This window comes from Rhincodon typus, chromosome 18 (genome assembly GCF_021869965.1).
Source record: "Rhincodon typus isolate 14 chromosome 18, sRhiTyp1.1, whole genome shotgun sequence".
Classification (NCBI taxonomy): Eukaryota; Metazoa; Chordata; class Chondrichthyes; order Orectolobiformes; family Rhincodontidae; genus Rhincodon; species Rhincodon typus.
In genome coordinates this window covers 36,890,572-36,911,076 of record NC_063349.1, presented here as the reverse complement: position 1 = coordinate 36,911,076, position 20,505 = coordinate 36,890,572, and the positions used below count along the sequence as shown (strand labels likewise).

The window sequence follows — 20,505 nt, the reverse complement described above, 5'->3', positions numbered from 1 at the left end:
TGCAGTTTTCATTAACAGATTGGCTGTGATACAATATATTGCAAAAATCTGGCCTGTTGCACCCATTTCCCTTCCTGATGAGTAACCAAAGGTGATTAAGAGTGGCTTGAGTAATTGAAAAGATATGAGCTAGCTTGGAGTAAGTAACCCAATGGTTACACAGCCCTGTACACCTGCATTGATCTTGTATACAATTACACAAACTACTATGAGCAATTCTGCAACATCTTTAGATCTCTTTTCTTTACATGACGGAATCAGAGCTTCTTCACTCAATATTGCCTTTCTTTTCAGCAGGGCTAACATTTCAATGGAGCTGAGTAATTAAAACTGAATAATCTTCAAGAAATCATTTCAAATTAGTTCATCAGGTTAAATTTGCTGATTGAAAAGCATTTTATACAGGTCTTCTTTGAAAGAACTTACATCTTTATTGTGTCTTTCATGCCCTTAATACATGTAATTTGCTGCCCTCGGGCAATACCAATACAAATCTAATATATGTCTGCCTGTTAGATTTGGGAGCTGAGATCTTCCATACAGTTTCATGTGACCCACAAATATCAAAACTGACAGCGCAGTTTGAAAATCTGGGCTAAGATCAGTAACATCAAATCCTCACATACTGCACATCGCCTACAAACATTGAGTAGACATATACAGTAACAGGGAGTCAGTTATCAAAGCTAGTTCATACAAAGTTCACAGGATCATTTTATTTTGCAATTAGAAAACCATTTTCTCCTCTTGCTTTTTCTTTCAGCAGGTACAGAGGTTCTCATAATTGTTCAAATTGTATTTTCTGCAAAACCATATTAATTAAAGGAGGACCAAACTAAGGATCCCTAGGAAGTTGAACTGCACAAGAAGTGCACTGAATAGCTGATTGCAGATAGCCAGGGTTACAGGTGCCAGGGACTACACATCTATATAAAAGTGCTTGCATCATCCAAGTAACTTGACTCAGCTCTCTAGTCCACAAATGTATAGACAGGATGTTGCAAGCAATCATTTTAAAATTTACAGAAGGGACTTCAATGGATTTTACTTAAATTAAGAAGCATACTGCACCCAATAAATAGAAAACCAGCAGCCAACTGGAGAGAAAATACACACTCTATTCAAAATCTATAACAATGACAACAAACAAACTCGAACAGCTTGCTACTCCCTTGACCTAAACATTTCCAAAATAAAAGTTTTCATAAGGTACTGCATAATACTCTGTCTAAGATGAAGATATATGGGAGTGTAGTTTAAGGAGGGTAGTGGGAAGGGGGGGAGATGCAGGCTGCTCATGTCCCCTGGGTGGAAAGTCTGCTGGAAGTTGACATGACCAGTCAACCCTGTGCCCCCTACCCCTGCCGTAACTTGCCAGGGCCAGAAAAATTAGTGGAAACATGTCCTAACTTAGAGATGCCAGCCAATCTGATTGATTGGCAGATTTATCAGTCCTGGCAATACCAGAGCTCACACTTGAGATTGCATGAAGGAGAACAAAGAATTTTCACGGCTGCCCCAGAAAATTAAATCCCTGGGCTTTAGGGTGAGGATGCACCTTAGACCCCAGGAGGGATGCAGGGGATTGGGGAGCCAGGTTCTGGAGGGCAGGCAGGATGGAAATGTAGGCACTAATTTGTTAATAAACCTAGCAATGGCAACCTATACATTGCTAATAAACCACAGATAGTGTGGTTATCTGTCTATGAAGAGACTAACAGTTGGACCCTAACCACTGACTTTTGTATTTTAGAGATACAAGATTGTGAAGAAATTGTCAGAATCCAACATTTCTCATTACAGATGTTGATATTTCATTATTGATATTCTTGTAGCTTATTTCTATGATTGAGGAGTGAATGTGCATTGAATCCAGGGTAAACAAGTGTTAAGTAACAGACCCAGGGAAGGGTTAGCATACAGAAGGGAGGGTTGGTGGAGACTTGGAGTGTCTCTTTAATGCATACAAGGTATCCCTGAATTATGATTCCCCCCCATACCATCCCATCTTTTCCAATGTAGGTCTTTAAAAATGGTCAACTCTGTCCAACTGGCCACTTCAGTGATATCATGTCATGGGTTGCATGTGATTGGAGTCAATAGGCCTTTTAACAAGCCTAACTGATCTTTTGTTTATTTGAATATGGAAGATGGGCAATTGATTTCAGAATACACCTACCTAACATGCTACAGATGTGAATTCAGGTAGGTAGGAACATAGGGGGTTAATTATCTGATCTATTTAATGTGCCCCCTGCTGAGAACAGTCCCAGCTTTTGCAAGTAAAATCCAGCCCATGGAGTCAGTGGACATATAGCAGGATCAAAAGCCAGCTATCTACAAACAGAAAATAGTGAGTAGTGGTTAAAGATAGTTACTAAGTCTGCCAGAAGGTAGAAACTGGAGTTTCAAAAGTATCAGTGCCTTATATATTAGTCCCCTCTCTCCAAAGACCTACATTACATAATTTCCACGGTTTAAATAAATTGAGAATCAGGCAAAGTATTTAATGTATGGCTGATTCATGCAGCAGATGGCAAATTCAGATGAAAACCTAAAACTGCTTACCTTCACGAGGTACACTTGGCAGTCACTGACATAGTCATACTCCAGTCCGTCAAAACTACGATAATGACGATCACTGTAGATCGTGCATACTGCAGGACATGGGTGGTATGTGCAGTTAAAAACTCCTCGCATGCAAACACTGAGAAAATAATGAATTATTAGGTTCAATTTAAAAGAAGAGCATCAGTCTACACTGAAGTTTCTTTCAATTAATAAAAAGAACTGAGTGAACTGTTAAATTCTGAATGATCACCTTCAGTAAATGTGACCTTACTTAAGGCTCATTTGGCAAGAAGATAACAACATAAAATATTCATAGTGTTAGGAAATGGAGCACAAATTGCCTTCTCTCATTGACTGTGGACATCCCAGGCTAAGCCAACATCTGTTGCTAGACCACTTCAGAATCAACCATATAGCTGTAGGTGTGGAGTCATATGTACACCAGATCAGGTAAAGATGGTACCTGAAGGACATTAGTCAACCAGATGGGTTTTGAATGATAATCAGTTATGGTTTTAGATTTCAATTTCAGATGTAATAATTGAACTTAAATTCTATCAGCTACAATGATTTGAACTTGTATCCCCAGAGCATTAGCCTAAGTCTCCATATACCGGACCAGTGACATTACCGCTACACCGCCATTTTTCCTCACTTGGTCCTACTTCCTGTGGAAGTGGCAGTGATGTGCTTTCTATTTGCCTAGTTGTGGAGAGAGAACAGAGAGAGTTCCCGATATCTGTTTTCACATCTATGCACAATCTGTACACCAATCAGGCTGGTGCTGAGAAAACCTGCTCAGAATCTTCTGAATATGTAAAAATAAATTGTAATGATCAGCAATACTGTGATAAAGAGGTCAAAACAGCTCTATCACTTACGATTTTCATAATTAACCAGAATGAATATTTTAAATCGTTTAATTACATCATGTGAATGATAAAGCTTTTAGTAAAAGTTCAGTTTATTTTTAAGAATAGATTGCACATACCAAGTGTAACATACTGTAGAAACCACTTCGCCTGGTAAATATTCCTGACCTTTCCAACTGCATGGACAATTTTCAGGCAAATAACAATCTCCACCATGTTTAATGAACCTGTAGCATCATGGAAAGAAAGTCAAAGTGATATTGTTAAATTCTGCACATACTTTATGATGCTGGGAAGCATAATAATATTTGAATCAAACAGTTAATCTTCAAAGTGAATTTCTTCAGTGTCCTTCCATCCCTATAGCTTTAGAGAACTCCTTTTATGGATGGAACTGAACTGTCATTGGAGTTATGGCAATGATATGACAGAAATTCTCATGACATTCATCCCCATAAGTTTGGTAGACTTACACAATTATACTACATTACAGAGTTATCGCATTTGAAATGTGAAACTGCTTTAAATTATGTCAGATTTCTTGGTCATGTGTATATTTATAATATCATAGAATCCCTACAGAGTTGAAGCAGACCATTTCGCCCATCAAGTCTATAGTGACCCTCCAAAGAACATCCCACCCAGACCCAAGCCCCTACCCTTATCCCTGCATTTGCCATGGCCAATCCACCTAACCTCCACATCTTTGTGACTGTGGGAGGGAACCCACACAGACACAGAAAATGTGCAAACTCCACACATAGTCACCCAAGTATGGAATTGAACCCAGGTCCCTGGCACTGTGCAACAACAGTGCTAACCACTGAGCCACCATGCCACCCATGCTTATAATAACACTACTGGAGAATTACTTAAATATTTTCAGTATACTTTCACTATTTACAATTATCAGTTGCAGCGATGCTATGTTAAGATTAATTACATTAACTTGCAGTGCAAGCTTAATACCATTTGTGATATCTATACTTTCTCCTTGCCATAGCATTCAATCTTCCTTCACCATGTAATTTTATTGGCCTTGTTAATGTGGTTTGAACCTATGCAACTGTAGAAAAATGTGCATATGTGAAAAAAAACACTTCTGGATCTCCAGAGATAATTTGTTGGTTGATTTTTCTTTATTTTGATATCAACACAAATAATGCTTATTGTCATCTTGCTGTTTTACAACAAGCTAACACATTTTCACATTTGTCATAACCAGAATTATGTATTTGTAATGACGAATGACAATTTACATTCATATCAAACTTTAACGTAGCTATAATCCCCAAAGCGCTTCATGAATCTTTCATCTAGAAAAGGTCACCAAGACAAAAGAAGGAAATAGTAAGAGGAGGAACCAAAACTCTGATGAAAGGAATTGATGTAGTAAAATCTTAATGCAAATGCATACGGTAAACAAGTAAAAGAGTGTAGGGGAGGAAATGCTAAGTCAGAGGTACAGACAATTTGATAGGACATTTTAGGGCTACAGGAGGTTACAGAGATATGGAGGGACAAGGCCACTATAGATTTAAACATAAGGACGAAAGTTTCATATTGGACTCATGGGGTCCAGAAGCCAATGTAAGTTAGCAAGGACAAGTACGTGTGATAATGGAATGTGAGCCGTCGAGCTTATAGGGATGGTGGGCAGGAGAGTACTGATGTAGTTAAGTCTGGAGATGACAATGGATGACAGTTTTTGGGATCAATGAGCTGAGACAGGCAATGTGATGATGGCGGAAGTAGGAAATCATTGTGACAGAAAAAATATGGGATTAGAAACTTGTCTCCAAGTTAAACAGGAAGCTAAGATGACCAATTAGGTGTGTCAGCCTGATACACTGGTCAGTAAGAGAGTTGGAATTGGTGCCAAGGGAGCAACATTGATAACAGAAAACAGAGATGATGTCTTCCGTCTTCCTAATGTATAACTGGCCAAAATTGAGAATCAAAGGGTCACCTCCTCATTATGGTATATGCATCCTTTTTACTGAGCAGGTTCAGTCATTTTTCAATCCAATTTTCCTTCATTCCCTTCAGTCCTAATGTTGGTGAAAGGAGCAGGACTCGTGGATATCATGTTCCATTGAAATTCCCAATTTTTCCAATTTCCCCAACCTCGAAGTGTTATGTTTGACTGCATAAAGCAAATAATCATTCAGTAAATGGTTGTCATGAGGAAAGTAGTCACTTTGGGGATCTTCATTTGGTGCTGCCAGTTCTTGCATGGGGTATCATGGCAGCACTGACAGTTTCTAACCCGCCTCACTTCCAAGCTACGAATGACTCGCATTTCTTTAAAGAACAGATACGATTACATATCCTTCATGAAAAAAATACCATACATTCAGGTTTTCAATCAGCTCTTCAATATATCAATACACTTACCCAGGAGGACAAACACAACCTGAAATACATGGAGTCATGGGTGAACAAGTCATATTCATCATTAGGTTTTCACAAGTGACTTCACACGCTGCTCCTGTCCAAGGCAGACCAGGCTGAGGATCTTGACAGTCAAAATATCTCTTATTGTTAGGACATTCCCCAGGTTCAGGTTCTAAATAAAATCAATATAATGCTTCTTGTTATGTAATTCACAATTGAAAGGGGTACTTGCAAACTGAAATTGTTTTTATCAAATTAGGAAAAGTATTAGGACTAAGAATATATTTGTACTTTTAAAATATAAAGATAAATATATATACATGGCTGAATCTTACATTTCTTTAGCTAAGTGTCAGTGTGCCATGTTTTTTGGCTGGATTTCCATCTCAAGGCCTGGTGAGTTTTCTTGCCATCATTTACCAAACACACCTCATTAGCCCCCCAAGGCATCCCTCATGTTTGATTCCAGCCCCATCTCACCACACGCCATTCCCAGAACAATCAGCTCATCAGCAAATATCCCAGAAATCACTGCCATCCATTGTATCTGTGCCACGATTTTTTCATTCATTCGTGGTAGGTGGGCATTGCTGGCTGGCCAACATTTCTTGCCCATCCCTAGTTGCCCTTGTAAAGGTGTTGGTGAGCTGCCTTTTTGAACTGCTGCAGTCCATGTGTTGTAGGTTGACCCACAATGCCCTGAGGGAGGGAGTTCCAGAATTTTGACCCAGCGATAGTGAAGGAACAGCGATATATTCCCAGGTCAGGATGATGAGTGAATTGGAGGGGGACTTGCAAGTTGTGTGTTCTTATATATCTGCCACCCTGTCCTTCTAGATGGAAGTGGTCATGGGTTTGGAATGTGCTGTCTGAGGATCTTTGGTGAATTTCTGCAGTGCATCTTGTAGATAGCACACACTGCTGCTACCGAGCGTCGGTGGGGCAGGGAGTGTGAGTTGGTGCCAAACAAGTGGGCTGCTTTGTCCTGCACGGTATCAAGCTTCTTGAGTGCTGTTGGTACTGTACCCATCCAGGCAAGTGGGGAGTCAGTGGCCTGACTCGTGCCTTCCAGATGTTGGACAGGCTTTAAAAGCCAACTGTGCCACCTGGACAAGCCGCACTGCGTGCTTCCACTTATTTGGCCTGGGCACGGCAGCCCGGGCGAAATTGGTGCCCTGCTCTGAAGGTCCTGCTGGATTGATGGTGCAGAGACTGGCATCACTCCTCCCCCAGAATCAGCAGAGCAGGTCACTCTGGTCCAAGGCTGCCACCTAGGTTAAAACAGTCTCTGCCATCTGGAGGAATGCTGGAGCACTCTAGGAAAAAGGTCAATCAATTTTCCCTCCTCCATCAGTGTAAGTGCCACCATCTTTGTCCAATATATCTCCCTCAATGTATTCTTGCTGCTGCATCCACCTCCCATCAAGGGTCATGCTTTAGCAGTCTCCCTAACGCTTGTAACATCTTCCCTATTCACCCTCACCCAACACCCAACACCACTACCCCTCTATGCCTTCTGCATCACCTAACCACTTGCTTGGGACGCCTCCCCAACTGCACCAAAAGTAATAACTGTGCCATTCATTTCCATCTCCCTTAATATACATCTCTTTCTGTCTTTCATTCCAGGAGAAAACCAAACCAGTAAGAGAAGTCTCCCATCAACCCAAGGCCCACAGCATCATCTTATTATCATTGAAGTTAGGCATCTATCCAACGCACCAGAGACATCTGAGGTGGATGGCTCTTAGCTGCCTTTGCTGTAGCAGTTCAAGTATTCTCCCTTCCATTTCTCGCCTTACACCCCACCTCAACCAACCCACCCAGCAGGCAATATTAGATGGCTGGAGACCCAAAACAGAGGATAATTGCCTCTTTTTTACTCTCCTTTGTACCAATAATTAAGCATTCCACATGAGGAACAGGAGAGTGAAACTGATCTTATGAAATATCTACTTGCATAGATCATTTTGATCCACATCCAAAGAATATCAAATGAAGTTATATTATGATAACAAAGCTAGTTTATTTGATTATTACTGTTGGTAGCATTTGATTATATGGAATTCCAACAAAAAATGAAGTTAGACTATGATATTCATGATCCAGTAATACATATTCTGTTATAATGTCATGTTTTCCCATACTATTGAGTTGTCAGGAACTCTGAAAATAAATAATAAGCATTGAAAATAGAAGTCAACCAGAACATTCAAATCATCTTTACTCAAAATAATTTTAGGAAGAATTGCAGGTAAAGCTTTCCTGTAAATTCAGTTTACCTTCCATTCAGTACATTTTATGAAATTATGTGGTTGTGTTAATGACGAGTAATTGTAACATACCTGGCTCCACAGGTGCACATGCTACCCTTCCATTCCTACACAAGCTAAAGAAAAAATTATTAGCTGTATGAAATATTATTTGTTTTAATGTTTTAAGAATTAATAAAGCAAACCTGAAATGTAACAAAATTACCCAGTTTTACATTGAGTATATAGCACAGAAATGGGCCATTCAGCCCAACTAGACTATGCCAGGATTCATGGTCCAGCTTAATCTTCTCCCATTCTTCGCCCTTAACATCTATCATAACCCTTTATTCCTTTCTCCCTCATGCGCTTGTCCAGCTTCCCCTTAATAGTAAAAACCGAAAGAAATGCAGATGCTGTAAATCAGGAACAAAAACAGAAGTTGCTGGAAAAACTCAGCAGGTCTGTCAGCATCTGCGAAGAAAAATGAAGAGTAAATGTTTCAGGTTCTGAGGTAGGGTTACTGGACCTGAAACGTTAACTCTGATTTTTTCTCCACAGATGCTGCCAGACCTGCTGAGCTTTTCCAGCAACTTCTGTTTTTGTTCCCCTTAAATATATCTAGTTCATTCAATTTCATCACTCCATGGTAAAAGTTCCACATTTTCACCACACTCCAGATGATAAATTTTCTTCTGAATTTATGATTGAATTTATTGAAGACAATCTTATATTGATAGATTCAAGTAATGTTCTACACCATAAAAGGAAATATTTTCTCTGAATTCACTCTATCAGGTTATCTTCAGGCTTTTTTCAAGAGAAAAGAGACATAGTCAATCTTTTCCTGATATCCATGTCTATTAATTCCCAGAAAAATCCTTGTAAAATCTCCTCTGCAGTGCCTCTATATCCTTATGGGGCATTCAGACTACATGCAATGGTCCACGTGTGGTCTAACCAAGTTGCTACATGTTTAACATCACTTTCTGGCTTACCAATTCAATCCCTTTGGAAATAAAACCTCATGCTCTGCTTGCTTTTCTTTTTCATGAACTTGCTAACCTATGAAGTAACTTTTAGTGACTGGTGCATTTATATTCTGAGTATGCTTTGTTCCTTTATTCCATCTAGATATGTGACTTCTAAACAACTTCCTCACTTTTTCTACCAAAACATAGTAGTCATATTTCTACATGTTGAACTTCATTTGCCAAATATTTGCCCTTTCGCAACTTATTATTGTCTCCCTATAATTTGTTAAAGTTCTTCTTTGTATTGACGATGCTCCCAAATTGGAGTCATCGCAAACATGGAAATAGTATTTTTGACTCCAAAATCCAAATGTTTTATATAAATTGAGTTGTCTACTTTATGAAATAACAGAATAAAATTAAAAATGAAACTCATATCAGCCTGAAAATATTTTAATTGATTTGTTGCACCAAATTTTGGAAAATCGTTTTAGCCATTTCATACAAGAACTCCAATTAAACACTATCCCTGACTCAGCAGAGGTTTAGGAACATGATCCAACTTTCACAGTTGAAAATTCCTCACAGTTGTAGCTTAGAACCTGAACGGCAATCTTCAACAGACAAAGAACAAGAGTCATACCATGGTCCTGAGTTACTGTACGTGACTTCTCCTGCCTGAAATATTCCTCCCATAAAGTGACAGGAACACTGAGATCTAGAAGAGACATATTGGATACTCTGAGCCATTTTTATTATTTATTGACTGTATAACAACATCATTATATAAATATCAAGATCATGATATAAATATAAATAAAAACAAGTAGACTTTAAGAAATTGAGTCTTCCAAGTTCTGAAATATTCCAATTTACTCTTTGAGGAAAGAATCATGGTCATTCTGGAGAAGGTACAATGACTCACGTTATCACACTTCTTAAAATAAATTCTTTGGTTAAGATTAACTCCAGATCCACAAATAATGGGTCATGGGAAATGTTTATTTTATGCAGTGAGAACAGAAATAACTGGAAAGTCATCCGACAGCTCCGACAGTCCTGTGGAGTGTGAAAAAGAGTAAACATTTCAAGTTGATCTAACTCTTTATTTTGGAATAGAAGAGTAACAATCAACTCAGAATGTAACCCTGCTTCTCTCATCATAAATACTGTCAGTTCTGTTGAGATTTTCCAGCCTTTGCTATTTTTATTTCAGACTTCCAGCATCCTCACTCAGCAGTAATTTTCCTTTTGTCGCATTTTACACTGTTGGCTCTCAGCACAGTAGAAATGTTTCTTTTTTATGTATTTGTACTTGTGCACACGCACACTGTCAGGCAGAGACATTCTGCTCTTCATACTGACTAAGAACATTCAATTCTTGGATGCAGTGATGCGAAGGCAGGCGAGGAAATCCTCTGCTTCAAGCCTCCACTTTCACTACACAGCCCCAAAGTGGGCAGGGTATAGTATAAGCTAATATGCTTTCAGTCCTTCTGCCTGATTCGTTTCTCAATTCACCTGTATACTACCCAAATAGAGGATATTCCAAAAAGTGATGGTGGTCTTTGTATCCAGACCTTCCGCCAAAAAGAGGGTCTGTGGCTATCTTAACTCTGAAGATAAAGGAAGCAGAAATTATGGCAATGACTTCTTCTCCCTCCTCCAATATGGCATGGTGGGTTAGTGGTTAGCATTACTGCTTCACAGTGCCAGTGATACGTGTTCGATTCCACCCTCAGGTGACTGTGTGGAGTTTGCACGTTCTCTCAGCGTCTGCGTGGGTTTATCTGGGTGCTCTGGTTTCCTCCAATAGTCTAAAGATATGCAGGTGAGGTGGATTGGCCTTGGGAAATGTAGGGTTACAGGGGTAGGGTAGGGGGTTGGTCCAAATGGAATGCTCTTTGGAGGGTCGGTGTGGACTCAATGGGCCAAATGGCCTGCTTCCACACTGGAGGGATTCTATGAATGCAATGTTTGGCCTTGACAGCTTCTACATACATCTCCACATCAACAACTAATAAGACTTGATGTCACTATCCAACGGGCTGACACAGTCCTTGAAGTTCCAACTAAAACATTAAGGTGGAACCAGCCTGAAGGCTGGCCCACAGCAATTAATGCTGGAGCAGATTCATTTCCTTTAAAATGGGACTGATACCCGTTGTTTGAGAGAAAGTCTCACTTTAGAGAGCTGCCAGTCATTGGTAGTTGTGGCAGCACCTGCTGGGAGCAGTGGGCAGTCCCCCCATCATGATGAGCCCCGATAGTCTGAGGTTGGAACTTTCAGCTGAGTGAGGGTGTGCTTCAGGAGACCAGAGGCATGAGCAAGAGTAGGATTGCCAACCCTCCAGAATTGGTCTGGTGTCTCCAAGAATTAAAGGTCAATCTCCAGGACACTGCTATGTGGAGAAGATCCATCTCAACATGAAAATTGTTTTTGTCCCTTCCTTTGAACATTTCTCTTTACCAAATATAAACACATTGAAAATAGGGGGAGAAAGGTTTTTTTTATTTTGTTCGTTGATAAGTACTATATGCTTTCCAATTGGCATAAGAAGACAGTGCACCATAGTGTGTGCTAGGGTCCATGGCTTGTCCTAAGTCCCACCATGGGGACTGCCAAGTCCCACAGGGTCTGTGCCAAGTCCCAACATGGTCTGTGCCAAGTCCCACATGGTCTGTGCCAAGTCCCGACATGGTGAGTGCCAAGTCCCAACATGGGTTGTGCCAGTGCCACCATGAAGAGTGCCATTATTACCATGGAGAGTGCCAAGTCCCACAATGGTCTGGACCTTCTCCCTGCTACAGATAAAATACTTGCAGCGGCTGGATGTAAGTGGCCATTAGGGCCTCAAAAGGCTGGAGCATAAGCATAACGCCCAACACATCCTCAAAAAATTTCACACAGGTCGGGGTGGAAACATATGCAGTAGGAAGATCACTCTGTGGATTTCATGTGCCATAAAAGCCATTGGTGGAGTAAGTAAAAGCCAGCTCAGTATTATAGGCATGGAACGATGCTTCCATTTCCATCATGGCTGTTTGCAACCCAAAGCCTTTCTAGAGTCTGGAAATGGGCTGAGCCAAAAGATACTGGGTCATACAAAGAGATCAAAACTGAAAATTTAAGAAGACACTTCCTTTGAAGACAAGGCAAAGCTGTAGCGTGTAGTGCCTTTCTGATTCCCAGGAGGAGCCCTTGATATTGGTGAATTGACATGATGTTTTCAGGACTGTTTGCATGTAAAGGTAAAATCATCTCAGCCTGAACAGGCCTAGGGCTACTCTCTCACTAGAGAGAGATGACTGGTGGCAATTTAGTTTGAAGGTCACCATTTGTCAGGAAAGGGGAGAAGAACCCTTCACAATAACATCAGCCAGTACAGGAACTGAACCCATGCTGTTGGTATCACACTGTTTCATAAGCTTGCTAGCCAGCCAACTGAGCTAACCAACCCAGGTGGTGGTAAAAGTCATAGAGAATTGCAAGAGAAAATAGCAGGTGATACAGTCAAAAGGGCAAAGCCCAAATGCTGCCTCCATTTTACTATTTGTGTAAAACTACTACAGGACCAGGAGCACTGGAGGCTCACAGTAAGAGTAAAAAACTTAGGAAAAATCTTAATTAATGTTTAGAAAGGTTTTCATTTCTGATCTGACTGCAGAACAAAATGAGTTAATAGACAAAAGGTGATAAAGTAAGTGTGATAAATTAGTTCAGTTTATTGCTGAACAGACCTGATGTGCTGGGATATAATAGAACAAAAACAAACTTACTGCACGACACAGCGTTGCAATACTTCATCATAGAATGTTCCATTGGGGCAGTTGCAGCCTTCAGCACAATCATCACCACAAATCTCATTTACAGAAAGTGACTGGCAAGTCCGCCCACAAGAGGAGGAACAAATATGGTATAACATATTAGCCGGGCAGATGATACCTGTATAGCAGAATAATGTCAAGCTAAAAGCACTGACAAAATAAATTTATCCTGTACATCACAACAGCAACTTATAGTTGTATACTGCCTTTATAATAATAAAACATCACAAGGTGCTTTGTCAGAGAATTATAAAACGAAATATGATACCAGATCATATAAAGAGATATTAGGTCATATTACCAAACTTTTGAACAAACAGAGAGGTTTTAAGGAGCCTAAAGGGTTGAAGAAAGGAAGAGAATTGGAGAGTTATAGAGAGGGAATATATATGTGTCGAGAAGACTGAAGGCAAAGTAAACTAAAATTGGAAAAGATCAAGATTAGAGGCAGATGCATATTTTGGAGAGTTGTGCAAATGAAGGAGATTACAGAGATAGAAGAGAAAATGGGCATATAGGGCCTTGAAAACAAGGATAAGAATTATTTAATCAAGACATTGCTTGACCAGAAGCCAATATAGTTCAGTGAGCACAGGGATGATACAGGAATAGAAATTAAAGCATAGGTAGCAGATTTCTGGATGACTTCCAGTTTACAAAACACCCCAGCAATGTCCCTAATCAGCTCACACTTGGGGCTTAATTATGCAGTTTGTTTCTGCAGTTGATGGCCCATCTCCACAAGATTGCCCAGAGACAGGAATGTGTCAGCCCACTTGACCATGAAATTCCTTCCCTGGTCCACCCTGAAGTCTGCCTCCTGCCACCGCCTTTCATAGAACTGGAAAGAATCTGTACTCAATGTACCAACTGAGTTTTGATTCTGTAATGTCAGAATTCTACTGAAGAGAACATTGGAGATAAGTCATCCTTGAGCTGTTTTTATCTGCCTAATGGTGGCCAATTGAAAGAAGCACAGGCCTAGAAGAACAAGAGGCAGTAAGACTTTTACCTGGATTTTGTCAATTAAGCAAACCAGAGAAAATTAGAAAACAGCATTGTATGCATTCTTATTCACAAGTTTGAACACTGTATAGCTGCATTGCAGAAATTTCCCTTATCAATACATCCCTTTGTTGGCAGTTCAGCTGCTCTGAGTAGCGTGAATTAAGTATTCTTGCAGTTCGGTCATTGACCTTTCAATCTGTAAAATTTGATAACTCAGGCACAAAAAAAATTAAACACATCATCATCCTGACTTTCATTTGTTTTCAATGGGGAAGTTAACTATATGTTTACAAAAGAGAAAAATATGCCCAAAACTTTGGATCCTTTGCCAAGATTAATTGCAAATTTAAGAAATCATTTGCAAATTTCAGGAAGTCAAAACAATTTTATGAAAACAAGAATAATGGTGATTTTTTTTAATTAATAGCAACTCCTCATAAAAAGTAGCTGCAATAATAAAAAGCATCTTAATTCTGGAAAACTTTCTCAGTCCTACAAGCCAAGTGCATCAATAAAACTTTCTCCCATGTTTTATTTTTGCCTCCTCAATTTTGTTCTAGTCTTTCCCTTTTCAAGTCATATACATTGTCCACATCCAATTTAGGGTGGTGTGGTGGCACAGTGGTCAGTACTGCTACCTTACAGTGGTAGGGATGTGGGTTCAATCCCACCTTTGGGTGACTGTATGTGTGGAGTTTGCACATTCTCCCTATGTCTGTGTGACTTTCTGCTCAGTGCTCTGGTTCCCTCCCACAGTCCAAAGATGTACAGTCTAGGTGGATTGGCCATGTTAAATTGCCCATAGTGTCTGGGGATGTATAGATTAGGTGGGTTACAGGAAAAGAGTAGGGGAATGCTCTGAGGGTCAGTGTGGACTTGCTGGGCTGAAGGGCCTGTTTCCACACTGTAAGGATTTTATGACAATCTTCCACACTTCAGCTTCAATCTTGTGATTAGCCAACTGGAAAGCATTTCAAGAGAAGCTGAGAGTATCAGTTTTTCCCTCTAATTATTGTTGCTACTCCAGTTAGCAGTTCATTGGTGATCTTGGAAAAAGATAGCTTCTAGCTCATCCAGGTGAATTACATAACAGTTAATCACTTTTGAACTCACAATCTTCTACTTTCGTGTTGAGTACACCACATGAGATATCCAGCCTTTAGAAGGTAACAGATAGCATAAATCAGTTTTAATGATATTGTTTTTTATATCATCTATCTCAGGCCTAATGACTCTGACCAGATATCCAAAACTGAACTAGGCTCATTTTAGTTATTATAAATTCACCTCTTAACAACTTACCACAATCCGATGCTTCTGATCTGAAGTTAATGTGAACCTTGTGTTTGGCACAAAGATAAGCATAGTGTGCAAGGGCTGTACACATGCATAAACTTCCACATTTGCAAGCATCATAGCGACACTGCTGATAATAAGGGCTGGGATTCACAAATGAATGGCACGGTGCAAAGAGTTCTTGATTAAGAATGTCACACATCGTTGACGAATATAAAGCTGTATGTGCAAATAAGGCAGAAAAAGACTGAAATATACAGTTTTTAAGTAACTATAAATTTACTAACAGAAATCTAAGTGAAGAAATATACCACAAGATACATCAATTAAAATTGGATACCATTTTGTTGATTAGTATCACAGGGATCAACCAAGGGGATATTTATTGGAGTTACACAAGCTGATGAAATCTTCCATGCATTGGCATGTAACTGTGGAGTACCTTCAATCATACCTACAGGGGAACTAGAAGTGAAAAAGGAAGGAATTACAAATGCATACAAATGTAATAAACTCCATACAAGTAATTCAACATATCTTGCAGCCAAAGACATTAGTCACATTTCACATCTAACAATGTTTCATGTAATTCTGAATATAGCATAATGTCCAACTGCTCAGTATGCCTAATTAGATGCCCAATACTGCAATTCGCACACTTCCCACTGGTACTTTTTTCATGGATCATGTGTTCTTTTTTTCAAAGTAATCTTGAGAGGCTATATCACAAATATAATTATCCCTCAATTATGCCCTCTAGTGTCATTTCCAGTGTGCCCTGCCGCCAGAAGAGTTGTCAGGGAATTCAACCCTGTCAGTGTCAGCACCACCCTTCACCATTTCTATGGAATCTTAACTGATGGTGATAGTAATCAAGGGGAAATCCTACTCCAGAGGATGGTCACCAGCACCAGAGGAATGGTACTCACTGCTGAGGAAGGGAGGAGCACTTAGCCCACAATGCAAGTTTAAAATATGGTCAAAGTTGTTTTATAATAAGTAAAATCACTGCTGATGGAAGGAAAACCTCTCTGACAAAAGTGCCGGCACTGCAGCGGTTACTAACGGACCCATTTTGCTTAGAAAAACTGCTGTGGTAATGCCACCTCCATTTAGTTGACAGCCTCTCTAAACCTGTTTGAGGGAGTGGGGGAATTAATCCACAATCAACAAAATGTTGTTATCCGGATAAAAAGGCCCTTGATAAAGACCTTCCATATTCAAATTGTCTTCCTGCTTCCTAGTGGTGAGAGGCCTGTCTGCATCCCTACCTATCATCAGTAAATTGCCCCTATGGAGTTAAATGGTAGGGAACATGAGTAACTGTGACCCTCTCAATTTTACGGGCCGGATTTCCACCTGGTGTGTGTTAAATATATACAATCCGGATGGTCAAGAATGAAATAAGACACAATTTTTTTTTTTGGATGGAGGCTTATTCAGAGGATCCATCCTTACAGATCACTGCCTCTTAAATACGTGCCAGAGTCCTAGTTTACTATCTTTATATTCTTTTCAAATACATATTAAAATAAATTAATTAAACCAAATTAAAAGTTAACAGCCCCAAATGGGCAATGTAACAAAAATGCAAACACAAAATAAACTTAAAGTTTAGTTAAAATGTTTTGGGAGGAAACACTCCAGTCCCCATGGCACCTACTGGTCACATAGGCTTCAATTGAGCAATTGGACATCACGCACTCCATCTCCAAGGAGACATAACCTCAGAAGTCAGGCAGGCAGTCACATACAATGACTCCCCTCCATTGGCTCACTGGAACTGTTTATGGCCATTACGGCCAAGCCTAGGAGCAGGGGTGATCCTCTGATAAGACTCCTCAATTATGCAGAAAATGTAGGTGGCCTGGGAATCCATGAATCACCTTAACTATTACCTGCATGAATTTGCTTCATGCAGAGAGACTCCCACTGAGTGGCTCTTTCCACATATGGACAGCAAGATGGAACAGCAGCTCTCTGATGACTGCTACTATTATCATCAGAGGAGAACTCTAGCATGAGGCAACCAGGTTCCAAATTCTAGTCAGGTCCTGGTAAAAGTTAGTCAAATCCCCTAAAGAGCTCTGAAGACCTGAATAATCTAAGACAAGGAGCTACATGTAATTATTGCAGTCGTGAACCTGGTTGGATTTCTTTGTACATTTTTGATCTGTTCAGCAATGTTATAACTCACCTCAGGAATAGGTGAGACTTGAACCCATGTCGCTTGGCTCAGAGATGGAGACAATATCGCTGCACCACAATAAAACCCTCCTAGCTCGCTTTATATGTGATCTCAGATATTTTCTAATTAACCTGTTCAGACATGCAATAACACACCTATCAAGCAGGTGGGACTTGAACTGGGCTTCCTGGCTCAGAGGTACAGATCACAGGAGCCCATATATGATCCCAGTCTTTAATCAAACAATGCTTATCACCCGTGTATCTTTAACACAAAATCAACCAACAATTAACAATGCAGGCAGTTAAAATTATTTCTATATTTTTGACTAAATAGAAAGTTCCCTTAGAAAGCAATCTGAAACCTACTGAAAGGAACGTTCAACATGGAGCAAAAAAAACCTGTCCCTGAACTGACATCAACTACAAATCTACAAAATATCTGTTTCCGCAAAGCTTTCAAACTACACTATATATTCTTTGTATAAATAATCAGTTATATAACAGCAGGGGTAGCATAGTAGCTCAGTAGCTCAGTGGCTAGCACTATTGCTTCGCAGCATCAGGGATCTGGGTTCAATTCCACCCTTGGGTGATTGTCTGTGTGGAATTTGTACATTCTCCTTGTGTCTATGCAGGTTTCCTCCCACAGTCCAAAGGTGTATGGGTTAGGGGGATTGGCCATGCTAAATTGCCCATTGTGTTCTTAGAATTGCAGTCTTGGTGGATTAGCCATGTGAAATTGAGGGGCTGAGTCTGGATCTGGATGGGATGCTCTTCGAAGGCTCAGTGTGTACTTGATGGGCAAGACTGCCTGCTTCCACAGTATAGGTTTTCCATGATAATACACAATGACAAATCAAACCAAGTATGTAACATCCTGTGCTCAGAGCACTTCCATAATGGGAAACCAATCAGAGACATTTACTTGTATATTTTGTGTAAAAGGTGAATCTTTCTAAAGAGCAGTACAGACTCACAGAAAGTCATCTCGTAAGTTTCCATTATATGTTCCACATAGGCCCACGGTGTTTCCTCTCCAGCTATTATCAAGCTGGAGATACAACCTTCCACCTTCTTTATCAAACTGCATCGAGAGACCAAAGTTTGTCTTCGCTTGTATAAATATAGATGATAATCTACGCATTTCAACAATTCCTATAAGTAACAAGATCTGAAATTAACAAAATACTCGAGCTACGAATGAATATCCCACAAGAATGTTATATCGACACAAAAGTAAACTGGAAATGTTTATAAAAACCGAAAGAACTATGGGTGCTGTGAATCAGGAACAAAAACAAAGTTGTTGGAAAAGCTCAGTAGGTCTGGCAGCATCTGTGAAGGAAAAAGCAGAGTTAACGTTTCGGGTCCGGTGACACTTCCTTAGAAATATTTCTATTATGTTGCAATCCAGTTGAAATTACTTTAATAACCTAAGCTAAAGTATCAAGACATTTTCATAGTGTGCAGCTTAATTAAGATATTTTGTCTGAAAACAGAGCTTATTTTATGGCAGAGGAGCTTAAAATAGTAACTACTACAATTATTTTAAGAGAGTTCTCATACTTGGATACTAACCAACAATTCAGAAATGTTTGTTGTGGAAATTTGTTCTAAAAACCATGCTAGAGCAGGTTCCCTCGAGATTATGTACACTAAAATGGACGTGTGAAACTTCTTATAATTGACATATGAGCATAAATTCTCTGTTCAGTTTCTCTTATTCTAGCACACTGCATCAATTTGCAGTGGTGTGGAAAACATGTGTGGTACCTGCCTAAAACAGGCCAGAGCTTAACGTAAATTATAATTTAGAGATGTGGCATACAGTATATATTATTTCAATGTGTTGTTTTGCTTGGAATATCCATTCCAAGTTATGCCTCACTGGCAGCACATCAAAAGCATCCCAATATGATCAAGTTAGTGCATAATGAATATAATTACTAAAGTGTATTATCCGTGTCAACAACTCTTGAACATGCAATTTGTGAAGGTAATGCAATGCAACCATAATCAGAGGGCCATTGTGAAGCTAGAATCCACTACAATTAGGCCTTTAGTCACTATGAAACATATGGAGGGTTTGAAGCTAATACACTACTGGGTGAATACTAGAGGTCAGTTGTTAGTAGGAAGGATAAAAGGGCAAATTTGGGAACAGATTAATTTGGTTGGGCAAGAACACAGCAGATGCAACCATAAGTGTGTGACATTATTCACTTTAATAAGAAAAATAAAAAAGCAGAATATTTCTTGAGTGATAAGAGACTTGTAAATTTTTGGTTATCATGAGGAGTATGGATAGGGTGAGTAATCAAGGTCTTTTCCCCAGGGTGGGGGAGTCCAAAACTAAAGAACATAGGTTTAAGGTGAGAGGGTAAAGATTTAAAAAGGAACTAAAGGGGCACCTTTTTCATATAGAGGGTGGGGTGTGTATGGAATCTGCTGCCAAAGGAGGTGGTGGAGGCTGGTACAGTCAAAACATTTAAAAGGCATCAGGATGGGTATATGAATAGGAAGAGTTTAGAGGGATATGGGCCAAATGTTGGCAAATGGGACTAGATTAATGCAGAATATTTGGTTGGCACGGACCAGTCGGACTGAAGGGTCTGTTTCCATGTTGTACATCTCTACAGCTCTATGATTCAGAAGGACCTGGACATGCTTGTCCAAGAATAACAAAAAGTTAACATGCAAGTAACAGCAAGCAATTAGAAGGCAAATGATATGTGAGCTTTACAAAGTGAGTTTAAGGTAAGGAAGTCTAACTGCAATTATATTGATCATTGGTGAGACCACCTCGAGTATTCGATTTTAGCCTACTGAACCAAGGAAGCACATATCTGTCTTGAAGGAAAAAGATTACCAGACTGATGTCTAGAAAAGGGGAATTGTTCCATGGGTAGAGATGATTAGGCCAAGCATATATCACAGACAGTTTAGAAAAATGAGAGGTGATCTAGCTGAAGTATAAATTCTTAGGGATCAAGACAGCTTAGATGCTAAGAAAATGTTTTCCATGTCAAGGAAATTTAGATCATGGCATTACACCATAATAATAAAGGGTCAGTCATTTTGTGCTGAGAAAAGAAGAAGCGTTTTGCTCAAAGGGTT

General features: G+C 39.7%; 1 protein-coding gene across 1 annotated transcript in view; it reads right to left on the bottom strand.

The window, feature by feature from the left end:
• Positions 1 to 20,505, bottom strand: part of otogl (otogelin-like) — a 198,108-nt gene that overhangs the window by 141,582 nt on the left and 36,021 nt on the right. Inside the window, exons 17-25 of the mRNA XM_048607915.1 lie at positions 18,366 to 18,543; positions 15,539 to 15,663; positions 15,205 to 15,417; positions 12,847 to 13,012; positions 9,710 to 9,784; positions 8,186 to 8,229; positions 5,841 to 6,012; positions 3,563 to 3,670; positions 2,569 to 2,707 (exon numbers count right to left, since the gene is read on the bottom strand). Coding sequence (XP_048463872.1) covers positions 2,569 to 2,707; positions 3,563 to 3,670; positions 5,841 to 6,012; positions 8,186 to 8,229; positions 9,710 to 9,784; positions 12,847 to 13,012; positions 15,205 to 15,417; positions 15,539 to 15,663; positions 18,366 to 18,543 — 1,220 coding nt within the window. The remainder of the gene's footprint in view (positions 1 to 2,568; positions 2,708 to 3,562; positions 3,671 to 5,840; positions 6,013 to 8,185; positions 8,230 to 9,709; positions 9,785 to 12,846; positions 13,013 to 15,204; positions 15,418 to 15,538; positions 15,664 to 18,365; positions 18,544 to 20,505) is intronic.